The sequence below is a fragment of the Dysidea avara genome, chromosome 4 (genome assembly GCF_963678975.1).
Source record: "Dysidea avara chromosome 4, odDysAvar1.4, whole genome shotgun sequence".
In the NCBI taxonomy this organism is placed as follows: Eukaryota; Metazoa; Porifera; class Demospongiae; order Dictyoceratida; family Dysideidae; genus Dysidea; species Dysidea avara.
In genome coordinates, this window is record NC_089275.1 from 43,010,559 (window position 1) to 43,035,211 (window position 24,653).

The 24,653-nt window shown below is 37.6% G+C and overlaps 1 protein-coding gene across 1 annotated transcript; it reads right to left on the reverse strand.

Annotated features, from left to right (window-relative positions):
- Positions 1-391: 391 nt before the first annotated feature.
- LOC136252270 (uncharacterized) lies at positions 392-11,153 on the reverse strand. Its single transcript, XM_066044684.1, has 7 exons — positions 11,060-11,153; positions 2,615-3,279; positions 2,333-2,505; positions 1,658-2,271; positions 1,505-1,610; positions 1,373-1,456; positions 392-1,318 (listed from the first exon to the last, which is right to left on the reverse strand). Exons 4-7 carry the CDS (start codon positions 1,717-1,719, stop codon positions 1,142-1,144), a joined length of 429 nt encoding a protein of 142 aa, XP_065900756.1. The 5' UTR covers positions 1,720-2,271; positions 2,333-2,505; positions 2,615-3,279; positions 11,060-11,153; the 3' UTR covers positions 392-1,141.
- Between the last annotated feature and the right edge of the window lie 13,500 nt (positions 11,154-24,653).

The following is a 24,653-nucleotide window of genomic DNA, read 5'->3' on the forward strand; positions in this document are numbered from 1 at the left end:
TAAATTGCATAATATAGCTATAGGTATGCATCATACAGTAGACTAAAGAAAATTTATATCTTAATCACAGTAAAACAAAATACATCTCAGCTCTAGAGAATAGAATAATCAGATCAAAATATAATTGCTCTATTAGAGTATATCTCAATCTTTACTGAACAGAAACCACTAAGCGAGACTAGCCGTTCCCCCTCCCTCCTCCCCAAAAGGAAATGAAAGCAGAGTGCCATCTGGCGTAGTCAATAGGTATGGCAGTTCAAAAACCTTCTGCTTGATATTATATGCATACCAGGTTAGCTATACTCATATGATTACGGATTGCTGTACCATGTACCAGGGGGTGGATCTAGGGGGGGAGGGGGGGAGGTCTATGCGGACTGAAGCCCCCCCCTTCATATTTAAACCTTATTTCATTAATACACAAAAGATTACAATGGATTTTTGTTTTACTACAATTATATCATCACTGCAACACAGATACATATATATCCACCTTAGAAGCATCATTTCATAGGTTTACTTCCATATTTATCACTGCTAGGCACGTAAGGACAGGTTCACACCATATTATTTTGGTATAAAAGTATAATTGTGGGTTTTTGGAGTTTGTACAAATGTATTGTAGTTTTCAGTTCTTCACAGCTAGTGGCAGGGAATGATAATGTTTGTAATGCATAATACTAACAAGATACCTAGCTACATAATATAGGATGCTACATACTAATGCAGTATATCTAGTGATTCATCTAGGAAATGAATTCTGTTGAATAGAAAAGGTCTTGACTTATAGAGCTTCTGTCTAAATTTAAATGGCTTCTGATGACATGTATATGTTATCTAATGAAAAACAGCCAAGCTGTAAAAAAGGGAGTGTGGCCCTTGAAAAAGCTATGGTGAAAAAAGATGTGAAATGTCACTTACATGAATTGCGTGAAACATTTTGCATCATTTCACTTGACCAAAATTCATCAGAAAGTGGTTCTGAACATACACAGATTAACAGTTTGATCCAACATACAATGCTTTGTTTGAGGATTTCAAGGTTTGCAGTAGCATCATTTAGGACATCTTTTGCATGTTGCATCCTCTTGCACAGTAACTGACCTATAAATAAATACAAATAATAATATTTGACATTAAACTATAGAGCAATCTTCCTGCAGTAATATAGCAGTGCATCAGTCAACACATCGACACGGTGAGAAGGTCGCATTTCTTTGGTCATGGAAGAAAACCTTCTCAGAAATGACCACAAGCGTTCTACCACCTCTCCATCACTTAAACCAAACCCGGTAATGTTCCTAGGATTTCTTATTATCTATGGATAACATGCATGTAGTTTGCAACATAACATACATGCAACGTTATGTACCTGACACTGAGATGTATGTCCATACACATGAAATACAGGAATGGCAAACTCAAAGCTTTCTAACAGGTCAGTACGTTTGTTGGCCTGTCAAATACAAACTAACAGGCATAGCTGCACAACTGTTACACATACCACCAGATGTTTCACAAGTAGACAGGCTATATCATACATTAGTTCGATATTGTGATTACGATACAAGTCTTTTAGCTTCTTCAGCAAGTAGACACAGTATGATATCCTGCAAAAAATATGCTAAAATCAATGTTATAATACAAATTTTCATACCTTTCTCCGTGATACAGATTTAAAAAGCATTTGGGAAATTCATGCTGGCATACTACACCCATCACAGCAGTTTCTTTTAATGCAGAATACCGACTTTGGGACTTTAAGGCACTTCCTGCTAAAAATTCAATGCACCCTTAATGTTGAATAATACAGTCACATGTATGCAAACATACAGTATAAATTACCACTAACTTCTGCATTATGAGTAGGATAGGTGACATATTGTGAAACATACTCATCCACCTCTTCCTGGTTTAAAAACATGCTACTACTAGAGAGGGGTGGATGAACACTACTGCCAGCAGCTTTCTTGCGACACAACCAAAGTTTGCATCCATCGAAAGTGTCAGCATTCCACTGTCCTAATCAAATTGTCAGTATGTAAATGTGACTACATTGTATTATATTTGGACATGCTGGACAAGAATTAAAACAAGCTCTGGTAGAATCATCGCAAATTTTATCTAATATTCGGAGGTTGCCTTTTGCATGACTATTCCCCATAAAAAGTAATAATAACACGTTAATCAAACAAATGAATGCTGTGTGTTTATGCATTACCGGTACTCCTCAAATGTATCAATTAAGACTGGATAGATGCTACATGGCATCTAATGGAAATATGCAAGCACATAACACATGTGAATGTAGATACCCTTAGCAGCAACTTACTTGCACAATATTTTCTTGCAGATAAACTTCTATTGCATTGCTGAAGTCTTGCACAGAAACCTGGCATTCGAGTAGCAGTGCTTCCATCCAGTCCATAAAAGAGAAGGAAAAAGTAACCAGAGGTTGACTTGGCGTACCTGGCCAGTACCCCAATTCCACTAGTGTCAGTGCATCTGGTTTACAAAACCGGATATTCAATTTTTTTAAAATCAAATATAACCATAAGAAATTAAAAACATTAATCATTAGATTGACTATGATTTAATCATACTAAATGCACACCTTCAGTGTGAAAACAAGTAACCAGACGCATATGACTACTATCACACACATGGTCATCAAGGCTAACGGAAGGTATTGGAAGGTCAAATGGCACATAGCATCCATTCTACAGCAAGTAAATATCATGTATGTTTGTATTCTTTCTCCAAATTACCTTCCATAATTCAGGAAAATGATGGAAATTTTGTTTGTTGTTGTGCAAAGTATTACAGCAGTCAGAGCACATAGTGAATGGACCACATTGCTGACATCTTATAACAACTGGATCTCCACATACATAACACCCTGGTTCATCTGGAATAGCTTGTATCTTATCATTGTTATGTAAATGCTACTTCTCAGCTCAGTCCATTTTTGAGAAAGTCTTTCTTTACGTATAGTATGAGATGACGGCTCTTGTGCAACATCAGTACCATCAATTTTAGAAACACCGTGTTTGTCCATTGTCAACATCACAACTTAAATTACTGTGTTGAAAAGAGTCAGGTCAGTTGTTGACAGTAATGACCTGTTTTACAATCCTGCATCTTTTACGGAATGGTGCAATGAAATTTAAGGGAACTTGATTCTGTCTTCTTTTCATGGTTTTAATGGATTATACCACCAGCATCTAATTAATACAGTTTCACACAAGACTGAATACAAGTATAAGATCCAAAAAAAACCTGTGTGATAACAAATTTGCATTGCATATGTTACATAACAATTAAATCATCAACATCCAGGTGGTTGCTTTATACAGGTGGATTTGTGTATAATTGTCTCACGAGAAATTTAAAGTTGGCTTTTACAGAGGGATGGCCTTTATAGATAACCATTAAGACAGCTACTGTAAGTTCCACTGTAATAAAAATTTTAGTGCTTGTCCTAAACCTAAGTAACTCGCTATTGGTGCATGGATGCACTACACAATGTCAATACTGGTTCAAGAGTACTAGAGGTCTTGCCATCTACAGAAAATTGTGTATTCCACGTTAAGTGATTTTACTCCTACACATAATCAGAGAGGCAGTATAATCAGGAATGGGTGGCATGCATGTGTATCCCATTATGGCTATAGACTATTGATGTCTATTCCCACAGTACTTTTCAGTGCAATCAAATATATAGGCCAGAATGACATACATACACACATACGTATGTACATTTGTATGTACTGTATGTATGTATGTATGCATGCATACATACATACTGTACATACATACATACATACATACATACATACCCACATACATACATATATGTATGCATGTATGTGTGTGTGTGAATGTACGTACATACATGCGTGCGTACATACATATGTATGTACGTATGTGAGCAAAGTTTCTAGCTGAAGGATTGGGAATCAGTCAGCTTAAAATCTTAAGCCTTCATATTAGTAGGCATGCTTTCTTGGTACCCAACACCCTTAACATGGCAAACATTTTCACTTAGGCTCCTAGGCTAGTGGTAAACACCTCGTACAGGCTCTGTCTTCTGTGTTCACCCTTGATCCAGTGCCTAACTAGTAAAGTAGATAAAAACAAAACAAAACATATAGCATTGTAGTAGCTCCTCTTATACTACCACCTGAGTATGTCTCTCTATCACACCTAAACACATAGTGACTAGGCATGTATGCACAACCTCTGATTGAGTAGTGATAACCAACACACCCATGATGGAAACTGTTCAGCTCTCTCAGCTGCCCAGAACAAAGGTGTTCAGCACACACTACCATACAACAAGACTGACAGAATTCCTTAAAATCAAAGAATTCCTTAAATCAATAGCTACAACCAGAAACTACATTCTAACAGTGTAAAATATTGGGAATGAAAGCAAAACGCTCAGACTACACAGTGAAAAAAATTTGTCACAAAAAGTACATTGTGCATGGAAAATTTCATAGCTGCATCACAAAGTGCACAAAATGTAATACGTAGGTCGCTCTAATACCTTTCACACTGTGACACAGGTAACGCCTTCTCCGCCAACTTCTGCAAATGGTCTTTGCACAATTCTGACCAATGTGTTTCCAACAACATTAATTACAGCCATCCTACCTATGGGGTTGCATCATAGATATACAACTCTTTATAAGGGTTGGAAACAGTGTCTCACACCAGTGATTTTTGTAATTTGAATCACATATTAAGTTTAATGGCCATTGATGAAGCTTTGCAGGTTTTGTGAGAGCAACTAGAGCCTGTGAGCGAAGCGTGTTACCACCCTACTGTCTTTAATCAATGGCTTGAGAATCAGATGAAAGCTTGAAACACAAATAACAACTGTGCCGAAGGAAAAGAACAAAGACATAATATGTAACAGTAGAAATTTGCAGCGTTCAAACAAGGGATGTGACAAAATAAGCCGTTTAATTAAATTCTAATGACCAAGAGGTTTTTGAATAATAATGTATTGTTGATACAAGAAGGCATATGTAGAGGCTACATGAACAGAAACATACCTTGGTATAGAAGCCAAACTGAAACGGTACAAGTTTCTTTTGTGAGAGGTGCCAGTCAATGGATTCTACCAAGCCAGTTGGCATCGCTCAACCTTACAAAACCATAAAAAACTTATACTAATAGACTACAGTAAGAAGAAAAGTTCATGTTTTTGTGTTCTTCAAAGTGGTGAGAAGCAAAACTCCCTTCATATCCAACCAGTGACATTAATTGTACAGGAAGTGCACAGGCTCACACCGCCATTTCCGATCCCTATTAAGAATCATATATCTATAGTTGCATTAAATGACAATGGAGAACAGATGATGTCTACATGTATGTATTGGGCATGCATTTCATTGTATGGCTGTACACAACATACACATGCTTGCTCACAGACATGCATGAACACACACGTACACGCCAACACACATGCACACACACACACACACACACACACACACACACACACACACACACACACACACACACACACACACACACACACACACACAAACACACACACACACACACACACACACATGCACACGCACACCAACACACACACACACACGCACGCACGCACACACATGCACACACACACATGCACACACACACACACACACACACACACACGCGCACACGCACACCAACACACACACACACACACACACACACACACACACACACACACACACACACACACACACACACACACACACCAACACAAATGGAGTACACTAACACAGCACATAATTCACAGTACATGCAATTGGAGCACTGGAGTGGAAACCAGGCTTGATACAAGATGCCTAGTTGTTGTTTTGAGCAAGTAACTTTACTCAAATTGCTCCAGCTTACAGCACCACATAATTGACATCAGGGAAAGCAAATGTCTCATTTTGCTAAACAGTGTAGAGGATATTGTCGAATTTCAGGTTCCAAGGTCTCTATCTACACAGGTACTGGCTTGCTGGGTGATAGTTTTGTTTGTGTGTGTATGTGCAGATTAATGCTATTATGATGCTAATAAACCCACGTGCTCATTACAATGACCAATCAGATGAGTATGTATTAGCACAACATACTAATCCCAAGCACTATAACGTATCAATAACACCCTTCACCCTCAGGGATTTCCATATCAGGTGGGCATCTATCAGGTGGGCATATAAGTCTTGTCACCATCCCTGGGGCTTTGCTATTTTTATGGGAGGAGTGGGGATATAAGTAGGCCTGCGCCTAATATGCCGGCATAATTTTGAGAATAATAGGTCACCAATTTCGTGAGAATAATTCCGGAATAATAGGATGGTTACAAGCATAATTTTAGAATTATCGAACGTCCACGGGAATAATCGTCGGAATTAAGGGGCGTGCCTCTTCTTGATTAGCTAGCTAGAAGAAGGAAGTAAGCTACTAAGAATGATAGCCGATAACTGGCATTATTATACCAGTGCTGGCTGAAAGAGGTTGAAGAGCCTCTAAAAGGTCGATATACTCTAATAAAACGCTCAAATACTCTAATAGAGCAGTCAGATCGTTTCATGTTAACAATCTGCAGACAGCATCGGGGATTTAACTGCATGATTATCTGCAATTCTGAAACTTGTACATCTCATACCAGTGTATTTCTTTAAGTCTTTCTACAAACATATTGATATCATTATCTACTGAACTTAGCATATAGTTATAGCTATAGCTTTAATACACTGATAACTGAAAAACTATTCCTGATAGCCATTTTAAGCCTGTTGTAATGGCTATAACAATTATGTGTAAGGTGGAATACTTCAATTTTGGCTAGCTATTAATTATTTCTGACAAAACTACTTCTTATATCAGCATCTTGAGAACTATAAGCGACTATAGCTAAAGAAACTAAATGAGCATTATTATGGAATAATAGGCTAGGTACAAGAATAAAAAAAGAATAATAGGAGAAATTTTTGGGAAATTCTGGAAAGAATAATAGGTAAAATTTTGGGCACATTAGGCTCAGGCCTAGATATAAGGAGGATTCTTTGTCCCAGAACTATCCCCCGGGGTGGATGAAGGGACACAGGTACATCTGAGTTAGAAAATCTTTATACGTATACACATTATGTAGTGGAACATAAGTGCACGCTACAGTATCTAAGACGCCTTGACCTAAAAACACCCTATGATAGGGAGCATCATCTAAGTATTGACTTACTAACAGATGGCTTCGGAACGCTGGTTGGTAATGGCCAAGTACTATGATTCAAAAGGTAGTATCTTGCCAAAAAAATCCTCTCGGAGGTTAAAAACGGTGATAGGGAGCATCATCTAAGCATTGACTTTCTAACAGATGGCTTTGGGTGTGGAATTCTCAATGGAGGCTGCAGAAAGCCCACCATTTATAATGGCTAGCCAAAATGAAGATAGACAAGCTAGCCGTATGCTAGATTATAGTAGTTGGTATAGCATATATAATATATATATATACCTTAGGAAGATCTGTCCTGTACTATCACCAGTCCGAGGCTAGAGTAGTTACGCTAGAGTAGTTACGTGGTATTATCACAAAACAGGCTATGCTGCATACAAATATTGATACAGGCTATCCCTTCTATTTCGATGTGCTTGGTGAATTCTTATTTGGATTTCTAAATAGTAAATAGCCATCTTATATGACACGTTGTTTCCCATAATGGCATCATACCAGCAGTATTTAACCCATGAAATTTGTGTGATGCAGGTGGAGTTGCAATGGATGCCGGATAGGCAGTCAGGTTTTTAAGGTTTAAAGGTCTATGTATGTTAGCTAGTAGGTTAAATGGTTGAAGCACTGGCCTGGAAACCAGGCTTGATGCTTCAAGATGCCTAGTCACTGTTGCTTACTTTGAGCAAGTAACTTTATTCATAATACTTCAGCCTACTGCTCTACACCAAGGGAGTGTCACTCTAATAGCCACTGCACTGTGATCTATGACTGCAGTCAAAGCGATAGGTCAAAGGACAAGGCCGATTTTACATGAAGGACAATGGTCAAGCTGTTTTCTCTGCATGGTCAAAGCTTCGTGAGTATACTGTATAATAGTATACAAAAATATAGCAGAAATTTATGGAATAAGGTCAAAGATTTTCTATGAAAGTCAATGGTAAAAATTGAAAATTGATCATGACCATGGCCGCAGACAGAGGCTATTGGAGTGATACCCTCTTGCAAACAATGGACAACACGGAAACAAATGTCCCATTTGCCAAACAGTGTAGGAGAAATGTTTGGGTTCTGTGCCCTCAATTTTATGAAACTTGGATAGCTATTCTGCGGGTTACTACTGCCCCAGGAAGATTTGCACAAGTACCTGAATGCTGCAGCAGTTTGTCTTTGTGTGTAGGACTGAGGTGGGGCTTTACAGGGGGAATTGACATGAAACCACTGCCCCACCCTGGAGCATTTGACAAACACTCAAAACCACCTCAAGTACATTTTGTTGCCACCTTCCATAAAACGTCAAATCCCCATGTTGTAACTCAGACTTATGGTGGAGATTTGACATGCTAGGTTAGCCCCACTATGGGGCATTTGATCCCCACTAAAGCCCCATGTCTGCCCGAGGGGGTGGTGGTGGTGGAATACATTGATAGGTGCATTATGATCCACTTATCAATTTGTTGAACCCTACTAAGGCCATCATTATTAAATTCCCTGTTTCCCATCACCACTCGCATCAATTTTTAGGTAGCTGCACCAAATTTAATTACTTGATTACACATTATGTCAAGAGTACATCCCATAATATTTTTATTGTGTACTCTTGATCAGGTGAATGCACTATATTTCATGATGAAAGGAGACACAGAGTAACTAAGAATGTATTAGCTGTACATATAAACATAGTAGAAGGATGGAAGTCCCTCCACTCTTGTTCTACAGGGTGCATAGGTGTACAGACCTGCTAGCCTTCAAGATCGAGTTACTCTAATGGGCCTTATCCGCAATGACGTCAAAGCGCAAAATGGCGACTAATAGTGTGGACACTTTGTACAGAGGGTATTGGTATTTGTTCACTATGTTAACATTTACATACTGCAGCAAAAGGCAAAGTGAGGCATACATACTTATTTACAAGACAAATCTGCACGGTTTTGCGTCACTACCAAAACTTAAGTCTGGTTTTGTCTGGTGGGACTATTTCGCATCGCCACATCATGCTAACTAGCCTCTTACCTTTATTATCCAATAGTTCCATGTCATGAAATCCACAAACAAAGCTAATTTTAGTGAAGTGCCACACTAAACATGCCCATTTTGTCAATTATGACATCATTGCAGATAAGGTCAATAGAGCAGTCAGAGACTGAAATAACAAAAGTCAAGTGTATAATTAATAATCAATAATCACCTCTCACCCACATCAGATATTGTTCCATTGGGTGACGGGAAGCAAGCAATATAATAATGTGGCGGCGAAAGGGGGGCTACGGGGGCTAAAACTGTAGCGACTAATAGCTCAAGTATTTAATGCTGAATTATAGCAATTACTTGCTATATGACTATTTATCTAGCATTACAGTGGTTAAGATTATTGGCTAAAACTGCCTCCAGATTCAATCTCATAGCACTTCAGTCCCCCCTAGGAGAATAGCCACAATGGCTATACTCACCCCCCCTCAACTTTTCATACTTTCCTCCGCCACTGATAAGGCCACTCCAAGTCATACCTTAGTTTCTGGTCACTCCCTAGCCAACAAAAGGATGCGGGCGGGCGGATGATCAGGACTTCAGGACTATCATAGACTCTTACATATACACCAGTAATACTGTAATGTTATTAATTTTGCTAAATTTACCCATTTCATAACCAAGCTTAACCAACATTCTTATAGCATAAGTAGTTAATTATGCTTCTGCAAAATGCACCAGGAAAATTGTTGATGGCTAGCTACACTGCTGAGCACAACAATGTGTAGCTAACACTAAGGAAAGGTCTGCTCATGTAGCTACTTTTGCTTTACAAATGAAATGTTTCATTAGCTATGTCAGGAAATTATTATTTATTAGCTAGCTAATAATAATCCAAAACTATATTAACACATCATCAGAAACTCTTTCAAATGTGAAGCCTTAGCCAACTATATATGCATGCGTTTCCAGCCTTCTATACAGTAAACCTTGAATAAAGTAGCTGTCAAAGTTTTGAGTTGAGTTGTTGAGTGCTCCAGGCTAGTGTTTTTCAGTGATCGTGTGGGAAAGCTAAGTTAATGTTTTAACTAAGGGATGTCATGCACTTGCTAATTTAGGACCATACTTGCAATTATGTAACCATGGAAAAGTTGAAGTTTGAGCTCACCAAATGTTACCGGATTTCTAGTCAGTATATCAGTGATCAGTGATAAGGAAGTCCAAGTTTAGATCCACTAGAAGAGTTACTAGACTAATCATTAGAGGACTACATCTGAATTGTTAGGAAAGTTTAAAGCTATGGTATATCTGATCATTAGGCTAGTGATCAATGCTACATACATACTGTACTGAAGTTACTTACTGGCAACAGAAGCATTACTAATAGCTAGCTATATAGCTAATCAAGGACAAGTCAAAAACGTTATAGTAGTATCTGTCTATTCTAGTATTAGAGTTAAGGGTAGTGTGACTGCTCTATTAGAATCCCTGACTGCTCTATTAGAATATCTCGATCTTTTGCAGTGTTTAAAAATCACTGTCCTTGGTCACGTACACTTAAGCGCTTATAATATTAATAATAGTCCTCATAAACTGGGGTTCCAGTTTTCCATGCGGGCGGGTGACCAGAAACTAAGGTTTGACTTGGTGTGGCCTAATGATGGCCTAACAAGACGCGAGTTGATAATACTCTCCATATTATTAACTCTTTGCTATTAATCAAAGCAAAAAATCAGATGTACCCGTACGTAGCACATCAACACAACACAATAATCTCGAGCACAGCTATACATTAAAGTTTTAATACACAATTCTAAGTACGCTACAACCATAACAGAATGCATGCTACAGACTGGTACGTACCTAAAAACACCCCCAGAGCACGAGCCTGAGGAGTCAGACAAAACGTTCTATCCTGCCGCCGTCAGGATTGCCCCACACCACAGTGTGGTGAACTTATTTCAACTAAACAGAAAGTCACTCATAAATACGAGGGTACTTTTAAATATAGTAAATAGCCGTCACATATGACGGTGGTATCCCCCGATGGTATCACACCACCGGTATATATACCGTAAAATTTGTGTGAAGCGGGTGCCACGCGAGACTATAAGTATAAGAGAACATGGACAACAGCGTTGGCAGCAACTTTAAAGAGCATCTGAACCGCCTTTTATCCCTTCCCATAGAGTTGCTAGTTCATATTGTCTCGTTTTTGACTACACATGACTTGGTAAAGCTGCGATACGTTTCAAGAAGATTGCGAAGTGTTTGCGAAACCCCGTCGTTGTGGAGGGAGTTTATTTGGCCACATTTCAACATTCGGGAAGAGCATTGTGTGAAGCTTGCGTTGGAGTCGTTTGGACAGTACGTACAACGACTTTCATTCAGTCATCACGTGACACCTTCCAAGTTAGAGGCCATATTGCGACATTGTAGTAACCTCGTAGAACTTCGTTTATCAACAGAAAGTGGGCTAAGCTGTGACCAATTGGAAAAGGCCATACGGTCTATGGGGAACTTACAGATTTTGACTGTATCGCATTGGACAGATGAAATTTATCTGCTATTGATGATTTGTAATAGACTAAAGAAACTTACCGTCATGATGGATATGTTACACTTTCATGAAGTATTAACTGAGTGGGCAGCAAAAGGATTCATTCCCAGTGAACTGAACATTATCAGTACCAATTATTTTCATCCTGGAGATTTAAGACAACTATGGTTGTCTTTGAATAGTAATTCATCCACTGCTCATACCAGTTACTTTAAAGTGTATGGACGTTATAAAGTTCCTATGAATCTATCACCATCACTACCAGATTTTCAGTTGCAGTTTGGCCAGTCATGTACCCTACCATTTGTAAGGGCCAGTACATACGGGTTGTTAGGGTTGGAAGTGGACCTGTTATTGCTGACCAACTGTACATATGCCTGTGGGAGAAAGACACTACATAAGGCAACAACAGTCTACGAAGATCAATGTGGTTTTGATACCAGAATTGGTTTAAAAGGTTTTGATACCATAATACAAAGAAGTGATTTAAACAGAAACATTTATAGCCTTGCTTTCATAACTCATTTTGATGCTTCCCATAGTAAGTTACAATCTGGACATTTAGAACAACTAGCCATGGCTTGTCGTAACTTGTTGGAACTGAACTTGAAGTATAACACAGATTGTTTGAAGAGTTTACAAGGTTTGCGTGTGATTGCTGCTTGCTGTCAGAATCTAAGAGGACTAAATTTATTATTTATTTCAGCTAAAGATGTGGAGAGTCTAGTTCAATTGTGGGAAATTTTAGTCAAATTAAAGCTGATCTATGTAGCCATTGATACATGTGTTCTGTTTCCTTGTCAAATAGATGAGCAAAATAAAACTATTATTGTTAACTTGTATCAAAAATGTTCAAATTTGAAAGCATTAGAGTTTACATGCTGTGATGATTGTAGAAAAGTTGGTAAAGTTGGAGACTGTTTATTATTGTCCCAATTTCCATCACTTGTCCACTTATTTGCAATAACTTTTACCTGTTCTGCTGTTATAAGAGACATTGTCAGCAGTTGTGCCCAGCTCAAATTCTTTATTTATTCAAGTGACGTATTTGATTCATCAGGTTTACCAGCATTGAATTGCAACTTGGAGCAGATACACTTTGATATGAAGCTTGTTGATATTCCTGTAACTTTTATGGACTCCATATCCGCTCATGGTGGACTGGTACATGTGGTAATGAAGGTGCGATCAGTGACCGGTGATGGTGTTACTGCTCTTATAGAAAGCTCTCCAAAACTCATAACATGTCACATCAAAGTAGAACACATCAATGCCTCCACAGGTAGATTACTAGATTTCAGTACAACACTAAAGAAGAAGTTTTACAATAGAAAATTGTTTTCTTGTGGCGGTTTCAGTTTGTCTAGACAATATATTACTGATTTTATGATAATATGTATCGACTCAGAACTCACTTCAGTGTGGTCCAGGGATTCATGTCATAGAGACTTTAGATTAGAACTGTAGCATACATTTCTAGTACATGTATTTTTATGCTATAGCTATTTACGAAAGCTAACGAATCGTAATTACCTTTCTGCAAACACTTTGAACAATGGCTTCTTGTCTCTTTTCATAGCAAATTAAAGTTTACAAAGGAGGTAAGATTTTAAGATGAACACTTCAACTCTCTGGCAGTGGTGTAAAGTGAGAAACTATTGTGAGAGGCAACCCACCATAGAAGGGGAATAAACAATGGTCAATAAACCATGACACAATGACCAATGATGTCAATCATGGCATTTGTGATTCAGAAGACAACATGCATGGTGCTGTACATGTACACTTTGTAAGCCTTAGTGCAGCCATGTAGCAAGATGAAAAGTGCATGAGTGACATTCTTCAATTATAATATTTTGACGTTATTATAACTCATTCTTACTCTGTGTCTCGCACACACAGAGTTTCTTGTTCAGTTTCCTGTCTCAACGTTTGCATGATACAACTTTGGTGGAGTCAAACAATTATTAAGTTTCTGGACACGATAAAGAAGGATTCTGGTAATCACTAGACGAAGCATGCTATGAGTACAACAATGCATGTGCACAAAAACTTGTTATTCTAAGATTTACAAATTACTGTACATGTATATAAATATAATTATACAGATTTACAAATCAAATATAAATCACAATTAGCAATTATATATTGTTAGTCCATGGCCAGTAATTACACAACAACAATCATCTTCAGGTTGTGTTTAGGAATCCTGTTTGGATTCAATTCATGCAGTCTGGGAAATTGACGCGCCAATTTTAAATGGCAGTAGCCATTTATAATTGGTATCAGAGGTGAAGTTGATGAGTCAGCTGACTTGCCAAGTTCACATAATATAGATGGTGGAGGACCGTGCAAACTTTTGTAGCAACAAGAGATCATGATACTCTAATACAACAAGAGATCATGATACTTTAATATAACAAGAGATCATGATACTTTAATACAACAAGAGATCATGATACTCTAGATCATGATACGCTAATACAACAAGAGATGGTGATACTCTAATGCAACAAGAGATCGTGATACTCTATATAATACAACAAGAGATTGTGATACTCTAATACAACAAGAGATCGTGATACTCTAATACAATAAGAGATCGTGCTACTCTAATACAACAAGAGATCGTGATACTCTAATACAACAAGTAAATTATTAGCTTCATGGCCTATCTAAACTGAACAATATATCAAAATGCTGACATTTCACATAATGTTTCTAAACCAAACCTCAAGTGGAACAGGAACTAACACACTGCAGTCAGTGAATCATATATTTGATGGACATCTTGATGTTCTGGTGAGGATTTTGATATGATTTACTCAAACAGTTCTAACAGCATTACTCATTGTCACACATAAGTACTCAAGCTCAGCTTAATACACAAACTTTGCCTTTTACTGAGATGGCATGATAGATATCATCATATTGAGGAGAAAGAAAAATGGGGTTTTTGGACAAGTTGAACATTTTAACTATATGACGACCTTGATGACAAAATTAAGAGCAAACGTACTATACACAGTCCATTACAAGTTTGGGAATAGTCATAACAGACTATACACATTTATGGCTTCCCACAGGCCAAAGCTAAACGTTTCAAAAAATAATGAGTCACATAAATCAAGTGTCAGGCATTTGAATGAGAAAATAAGATATTTTTAGGTAGTCAAGTAGTAGTAGAATTTCAAGATATTGTGTGATTCCATCCAAAATAATTATTAATGTTTTTGAAGGAATCAGCACATTATGAACATATATATTATACAAAATCTAATTAGCTATACATGTGTATATTTTCAAATAGACACTCACCAATGGAGTTGCACCCTCTTAACACAAGAATCAAATAGACTTTTATCCTAACTACCCTCCTTCAGGTCTCCTATGCCTACCAACAGTGTCTCCTGTATGTACATAATATTATAGCCATGGACAATACGTATGTATACAAAATGGAGAAACTAAACTACAGCCAACTACTTAACATCATAATGCTCGTGATATCTCTGCTTTAGAGGCTATACAACATTATTATATTATCTGTAAAGTAAAAAGGTTAGCACTATTTAGCAGTAAGCCTGTGCAAGGTGTTTTCCTAAAGCAATAATGTATAATATACAGTATATATATATAACATGTATCTCAGGAATATTTTTCATGTGTAAAATTTCAGTGATGGTTCAACTGACGAATGAATGGCCTGCTATAGGAATCAGTTAATTTGACAATAAAACTCTTAAATGACCTCCTACGAAGGACACTGTACATTAACAATACCAAAAACTAATATCCTGCACCCAGAGGAGCTGGCATATGCTTTGAGTATATTTTATACAATAGCGAGAACTCCCCTCCACTGATGCTTACTATGCACATAAGCCATCTAAAACTGTTTTGACATTAAAGTTTGAATCATGAGATTATCAGAATGCAAAAATAAAAATGCAAATTTGCTTAGTATCATCTCCCTCCACCCCTCCTTTTTGAAACTAGGACTAGTAGTATTTAACCACTGGATAGAGGAAGGTCAGAAACTGTCCTTCATTCAAGATTGAATCTGGAAGCAATTTCAAGGAAGTATAATTATAGTGAGAGGGAAAACCATGACTATAAAGAATTATTTACAGCTATAAGCAGCTGGCTACAAAGTTTGCTTTGGAAGCAATTTTAGTTGAAAATAATACAACACAAGATAGCAGAGAACAGCCTATGAAAATACTCATGTACGTAGTTGTCCTGGACATTGCCAATGAAATACCTATAAAAATTATGTGTTCTACACTTGTGATCCATAAATATTATAATATTTCATGGGATTTCACTTTTCATGGACAAGTTATGGGTATTTATGGGTCTCTGGTAGGGAAACTATCTCATTATCGCAATTTTAACCTTATTAAGATTAATTATTTGCCTTAAAAAATGAGATAGGTATTTTTTTGTTTGTTTACTACTTGATTAAAGTTGCCTTACCACCCAATCTACAGTCAATCTGCATACCTCTGAGCCCCCACCAAAAACAGTTTCACAGCGCTATGAAATTTTGCAACTGGGCAATGCATATAACAAGAGTTATTGACAAAAGTTAGGGTGCATGGATGTGAACCATCTCAGTATTGTCATGACTATACTTCAATTGAACTTTTTTTCTTTTACAGTCTAGCTATTTAAAATTAAACATTATACAAACACAAAAAATATAGCTATCTGGATTTTGACAAACTCATAGTTTGGCAAATGGCACTACTTTGCTTACACAATGGTGACGTTACTACTATTAAATTTTTATGGTGCAGTTTGCATTATCCAATTTAGCTGTTTTTAAAATTTTCAAAGATTCATTTAAATGATTGTAGTTTCACCATTAGTAGTTATTGTGCTGTGTATATTGTGATTCACAAATTTCAATGTTTGCAAAAATAGATTGAGATACTCTAATAGAACAGTCAGAATTTAGATACTCTAATAGAGCAGTCACAGTATTCAGATAAGTAGTGTAGCAAGCTACTTAGCTACGTATGTGTAGTTATAAATAAGGACATACAGTTGTTAGAGGGTAGCTATTGTCAGCAGGTACTGTAGCTACCTTTTTTTTTGGTCTTCAGCTTACAGCTGGCCTGGCCCCTCACTCTTTGGCCTGCTCCACTGCCCTAAACCATTAATGACACTTACATAGCTATATAGCTTACTTTACTGTAACAGTGTCTAATTATTTTTAGTGATCAATTATTTGAATTATATTAATTTGTAATTGTAACTACTAACAGGAAGTGATGATGTAGAATGTACATTACCTTTTATTTGTTGTTGTAAAGGAGGGTGATGTTAGAGATATGCAACCTTATATTATCTGCTTCAGTTCTGGTCATCCTAGGTAAATAACTCTAGCTGGTAAGATTAATTTACTCAGTGTGTTGTCCTTAACTGCTGTCTGCTAGTCTATTAAACAACAACCATTACCAGCTTGAGTTCTGGATATCCTTGCTATGGTGAATAACTCTGGTATCAGGTTGTTCATTTTCACTTGCTGGTTGAATTTCTGTTATGCAGATTGGTATTGTCAATTCATCTTCAGTACCCATTTCTGTCTGTTGGCCGTGGTGTTGGTTTCTTCTGCAGATTTTCCCATTGGCTGTTCTGACTATATAAGTTTCAGCATGGACTGTGGCCCTCTTTGACTGATTCAGGTGCTTAATTTTATGACTGCATGGTTAAATGCAGACAGTTTGTTCAATTGCAAGGGTTGGACTGTTCTATCATACTCTGTTGCTTTGATTTTGGACTTTGGTGTTCAATCATGATTTAGTCTACCACTCCATTAGCTACTTCTGACTTTAAAAATTTGATACATGTTGGTAGACGGGTGTGTGCTCTCCATTGGTGTAACTTTTGCATTGGGCTACATAATGTCCTTGTTCTGTTGGGGTTATTACACCATGACAGCATTGCCAGGTTTATGTCCATGTTGTCTTTCTTCAGAATACCTTTAGCAATTTTAACTGCTAATTCTGTTTTGCAATTGCATGTGATATGGGGAACTGGTGGTATAAATCCCTCTGCTTGGCAAAATGTTCGTGCAGTTGGGCTCATTGTCAGTAATAAGTTTTTCAGGTATGCCATAACAAGCAAAGTGAACTTTTGTGCGCTCTACAATGGCCTCACTAAATGTGTTATTACAATCCTCAAATAATCAACGATATAACTTCCCAACAAATGTAAACAGGTCTTGTGCTACAATAGCCCATATGTGTAGTTGGAGCTTCTGAGGTTTCTTTATTTGTTTTGTTGTTTACTCACTACAGGTAAAGCATTGGCTGGCTAGATGCCAGATTTCATTTGCCATGCCAGGCCAGAATATGACATCCTGTGCATATCTAACACAGCCTTCTGATACATCCTTTGCAGCATGAGGATACACATACTTTGTGGGACTGTACCGCTTTTGTTCCTTGCAGAGATGTTGTTGTCCTCTACAAGTTCATCTCAAAAGTTCTAATGGAAAGTGGTACGTTCTGCTTGGTTCTTGCCATCCTAGGTGAATAACTCTGGTAAGATTTCTTTACTCAGTGTGTTGTCCTTAACTACTAGCCTATTCTTACTGAGTTGCACATGCTTAGCTATAGGTTTATTACTATAGTTTGGCGTCTTGTTTTAGTTGAAAATTTGTCAATCAGCTTTATGTGTTGGCAACTGCTCCTGCAGATGTGCGTGATTGAACATGTTCGCAATGTATATATCCCCCCATGGTCATACTAGTAATAAAGGTACTACAGTGCATTACAGATTATTTGTTAAAATGGCTACTAATGGTCTGTGCAGTATATACAACTGTCTAATCCTGTCCGTGAATATACCATGGTATAGGTCCAGTCAGTAACAACGCAGTGTTACAGATTATGTTGAATTACTTTCAATGGCCAAGTTTACAAAGTAGCTGAGAAGAAGAACTGCTAGACTTACTTTATTATTCAAGATTGTGAGAAACTTATTTGTACTACCAAACCGTTGCTTACCTCAGGCAGCTGTATCATACACTCGTGCTAAAAATCCCTTCAAATTTGTACAGCTACAGTCAAGGATTGACATTTAGAAATACTCTTTTTTGCCAAGAACATGCAATCATTGATTGGAATAACCTAACTATTGATAACATTGATACAATTGACATTGACATTTTTAAGAACAGTATAGCTAAATTAAACATTTGCAATTTGAAATGCACATTAGCATGTTGCCCCTGGCGGGCTTTGCTAATTAATAAAATAAAATAAAAATACATGCACAAGCATACACAATAACAAGGCACTCTTTATTTGCACATAATTTTGTTCTACTTTCAACAATAAGTGTGAGACAAATGTAGCAGGTTGCTTGCACACTTTGAAGATAGCAAAGCATCCAGGCCCAGCACAACATATTGTTGTAGCTTCCTCATTAATGTCATAAATTTTAGAACTGGTGTTTTTGTTAATCATAGTCTTGAGTGAGTGACTGGAATGCTTCTTGTTGTTGACTTTACCATGTGAATATGGCTGAATGTTCTGTAGTAATCCAATGGAGCTGCTACTTCTGCTAGTTGTGCATGCATGGAGACAAATATGGCAAGCAACCTAAAAGCCCTCTTGTGTCTGGTGTAGGCATTTGATTTAATTTATTATTTATTCTCTTGGTAATCAGCATAAGCCATTCTTCTTTACCAGAGCAAATACAATATACAGCACATCTAACACAAACATGTAGTTACAAGATCAAAACAAAAGTATGTGAACTAAAATAATTAACTACGCATACAGTGAATGCAAATGCTAACGCACACAATTACATAAATACATAAATACATAAATACATAAATACACAGATTAAACACCATTAACAAGTTCAGGATGAGTCATTGTAGGAGGAAACGATATCTTTGAGTTGCCCATCATTCCACCAAGTACTATATAGCACTTGGCAAAAAAAATTTCATAGTCCTGGATAGATGATAATCAAATGGGTTGGCAAAGTGATCACTACAATGTGTAACATAGTAGTGTCTTTTTTGCTGGTAATAATGGGACATAGCAGCTACAGTTTGTAATTGCATATATATTACGTGAAATACATAGCCAGTTAACTCCCTATATATATGGTGTGAAGTCACAAATTGGCACTGCCAATGGCACAATTACATGGAGAACATCAATGACTCATAACTATTTCAAGGTTGAGCATGTTTAATAAGTGCAGATAATATGCAACTCACTTACAAACATTGTTGACTTGGTGATCATTGTAACCACTTGTCAAAAATTCAATATGCCAAATAGTTTTGGTGATCACTATCCACTAAAATAGCAGTACATGAAACATTCAGTGATGTTTAATCATAAAATGCTAGATTTATTAATCCACACAAAAACAGCCAAGCTGTGAAAAAAGTTGCGGCCTTAAAAAGCCTGGGTGAAATAAGTTGTGAAATCAAAGGTGGCAGCCAACAAATGGCTGCAATGGTGTTAATACTAATAAAGTTTAACAATGCACAGCCATTATTAAATTTATTAGCATTAACATCATTGCAGCCATTTGTTGGCTGCCACCTTTGATTTCACAACTTTTTTCACCCAGGATTTTTAAGGCTGCACCTTTTTTCACAGCTTGGTTGTTTTTGTGCGGATATCACTTCTTTCTGTAATTGCAAGTTCCAAGGCCAGCCTATCGTTGACCTTGATAATTCCTTTTAACTTTTTCCCTTTGCTACAGGAATCATCGAAGACTGCATGGCTATATGAAGAACTGAAATAAGATGAATTTTGAAGGTGCGTATACACCCAATGATAGTTGGGCAGATTTGACTCAAACTAGGAATGGGAGATGCCCTACTCTGAGGAAGCTTCCACTGCAGAAATGGTTAATTATACCATGGAGCTACGGATACATGAAAACGTTTTTCAGTATTTAGATTTTTTTATTATTATTCCCAGGGTTACCAGCACCCCTTGCCACCACCCTGACATCACAAAACTATATGACACTACTCCTTGATTATGATTATGATTGTAATAATTGGAAGGCAGCAAAATGCTGATTACATCCAATGAAAAAAAAAGATACATATAAAAATAGTTGGGGAATATTTACAGATAACTAGCTAAAGTGTGTGCATTTATTACAAAATCTTTGTCATAGCATAAGGAGGGTAGATTGTTCCATTCTTTAATAGTTCTGTAAAAATAATTCATTTGGTATTTGGTGGTGTTGGCTGCTGGCAGTATGAGTCTTGAGTGGGTGGTATTGTCTTGTGCTGGTGGATTGTGGCAGAAAGTAATTGGGTATTTGTAATGCTGGCTCCTGCTGGTGAGTAATTCTGTGAAATAAGGATAATCTAGATGCTTTACGCCTCTGTTCCAGTGTGGTCCAATTAAGATTGTCTAGCATTGTTGTTACATTACTCTGAAAACTGTAATCTGACTGCACCTATCTCGCTGCTCACCTCTGAACCATTTCAAGTTTGTACAAAATATAAATTAAGTTCTGTTGATGTGGATCCCAGACTTGAGTGGCATATTCAAGAATTGTAAGCATCTGATTTTACCTTGCTGTTACATTTACCTAGATTTCTTTTTATAAAATTCAACATCCTAGTGGCTTTGTTTGTAATGTTATTAATGTGAGGTGCCCATGAGAGTGAATTGTCTAGAAGTATCCCTAATACTTGTATGTGTTGCTGGATTTGATGGTCTGGTTTTTTAAAGTATGGCTCAGTTAATCCTAACTAAGGAAGTGGGGTAGGCCAATTGAGTTTAAACTGAGGATAGATTAGTTGGAATTGAACCAGGAGCTCCAACAATATCTGGAACAACAGAATTCGTGTTCATTATCACACTCAAGTCACAGTACCTGCACACACACACAATAGAGGTAATAAGCAGAAATTTATCAACCTAATAACTAAAGCGTGGTACAAGGTGGCAAGTTTGAAGTACATGTAACTTAGTGACAAGGTTAGTGACAAGGGATAAGCCCTATAATGTTTTGTACATTCACATACATAACATGATATAAACTGATTTTATGTGCATAGGAGTACTGTGCAAATGCTGATGTCTGTTATGGATCCCGATGGTCCAAAGCAATGGATGGGTAACCAGTTGGTAAGAAGAATTTAGTAAATCAATTATTTTACCCTGTGTTTGTGTATTTTCTGTGTCTCTGTCTGTCAGCATACAAGTGCTTGTCAATTAATGAAATACTCTCAGAACATTAATGAACCATAATTCAGTGGAGGTTGGTCATGCAGTATCATTCATCTTGTGATACAGTATCTTCAATATTAGCAAGTAACTCCAATCGATGCCAAATATTCTGAAGGAGGAATAGTACATCCATATCAAATGTATCCCTCGGCAAAGTACAAGGGATAGTCGCTATCATAAGCCATGTGGCAGTGCTGATGATAGGGATCAAGATATTTGATTTAGTGTCAAGCTGATTGTGCCACTTGTACATATTAAACACAAGTATGCCTTCTTGGGGTGCTGGCAGTTCTGTATTAATTTTGTGTGCAGATTTCATCATACATTCAAGTTAATGTAAAAACGTCTTGCTAAGCAATTAGGTTCACCCTATCATTAAAAATAAGTCATGTCTCCAAGGCTGCATGAGAAATGTACACGTGAAACTTTTGGCATGGTATAGTCGGACATGCCTCACTGCATTTAGCTGGTGTATATTGTAGTGTACAATATGTTTTATGCTCCATTCTTTGCAGGTTTTACTGTTTGTACGGACTTAGGATAGTATCAACGTTATTATAGCTACCAATTGCAACCACCTATGCATGTGAATGAAACAATTAGCTAGCTACACTGTACCTGTATATAACTACAGTGTTAAAAAGCTTGCTCTCTTGGCACTCTGATCTGTTTCAATTCCACCTTGTCATGTGGTTCTGGGTCATGTGCACACAAATAAGAAAACCTTCCCTCCATCCTAATTAACTTTCCTATAGCTATGGCTTGCCATAAAAGTGAAATCACCTCCATGGAATGTATCTACCATCAGTCATTTTTGGGATCCCATGGGGGTTTTTCATGGACCAGTAATGTCCATCACATATGGTAATTTCAAGGGATTCCATGCATGGGTGCTGAGGTAGCAACCCATGAAAAGTTAAGGAAAAACCATAGGTAAGTATTTCATGGCAATGTCATATGCTGTATATATCTAGCTAGTAGTAGTAGTAGTAGTGATTCCGGTCATATAACTTACGTGCGCAACTACACGCGTGAGACTTAGCAAATTACAGAGGATATCAGTCTACAATGGGTAGTTATAAAAACCGGAATAGAAACGGGAAACGAAACGAAACGAAACGAAATCAGCCTACAGTCTAGTGGAGGACAATCACTATATTATGCACAGTTACACTATAATATATTCACGCACTACCTGTTTATGCATCAAGCAAGACTCCAGGTGGAAGATTTTTCTGCACAGCGCTTATCGATTAGAGATATTAAACGCCTGCTCCTATCCGAGGGTCTGGGGACCCGCTGGGGACTCTACAATAGAAAAGTTCTGTGCTTGGGTAGGTGAGCGTTGGTTGTTCCTTGACCACTTTCATAAGAGCAATAACTACTTGATCATTACAAACCGTTTACGGTAATGATTGGCTGCATGAAGCCATGCCTTTAAGAGAGGGATGAAGCCATCTGTGGCTATTATGGCACACCTCTTATGTAAGTGGTCAAGGGACAATCAACGCTCGCCTACCCAAGCACAGAACTTTTCTATTGTAGAGTCCCCAGCGGGTCCCCAGACCCTCGGATAGGAGCAGGCGTTTAATATCTCTAATCTACAAACCACACGCTACCTGCTTGTCACGCCGTCACTTTTATTCAGTAAGAATTATAAATGGTTGCAGGGGCGGATCCAGGAGCTGGCAAGGGGAGGGGCACAAACAGGGTAAGTTGTAGGTGGTTAGAGAGAGCCAGATTCTCTAGTTCAGTGCTGCATTTTTGAAGCAGCAAATAATCACCTCTTAGTAGTGTCTCACCGTTGATTTTTGTCATTTTGGCCTTTTCAGATGGTTGTGAAGTTTTAAAATCTATTTAAAGGATCTGAATGTCTTAAACAACAGCAACACGATAATTGTTTTTAGAGGCGCTTAGTACGCACGAAGGTGCTGGGTGACTATTTTACAGCTAGTTTGACTTTGGTCCGTTTTGGTTTCAGGTGAATTTGTAATAATGCTACTAAAATGTGCATATTTTCATGAGTTGATAGCTAAACTTATCTTGGCCTGACATAAAGTTTAGTAGCTATTTTAATCAGAATGGCTGGCTCCTCCGCAAGGTGGGAGGGGGGGGGGGGGGGGGGGGGGCATTTGCCCCAAATGCCCCGTCCTGGATCCGCCATTGGGTTGGAATGGACTCCCATATGACTCAGTTAATGTTCATTCAACCAATTTGTTTAAGACACACCTAGATAGATTTTATTATGATTACCAGTATGATATTGTATAGTTATTTTTGTAGTAGTTTGATTGTTTAGATCAGGTTTTTACAGGCTTTGCCTCCTTACCTGTACCCCCAATAATAATAATAATAATCGATAAGCGCCGTGCAGAAAAATCTTCCACCTGGAGTCTTGCTTGATGCATAAACAGGTAGTGCGTACATATATTATAGTGTAACTGTGCATAATATAGTGATTGTCCTCCACTAGACTGTAGGCTGATTTCGTTTCGTTTCCCGTTTCGATTCCGGTTTTTATAACTATCCGTATGGGGTACAGGAAATCACCAAAAACGTGACCTATCAAAGTGTGTGGTGACGCATTTCAAAGTTAATGGATCACGTTTCATTTCGGTTGGCGCTTTACGGTTTTGTTGCAAACATTCCGCAAACC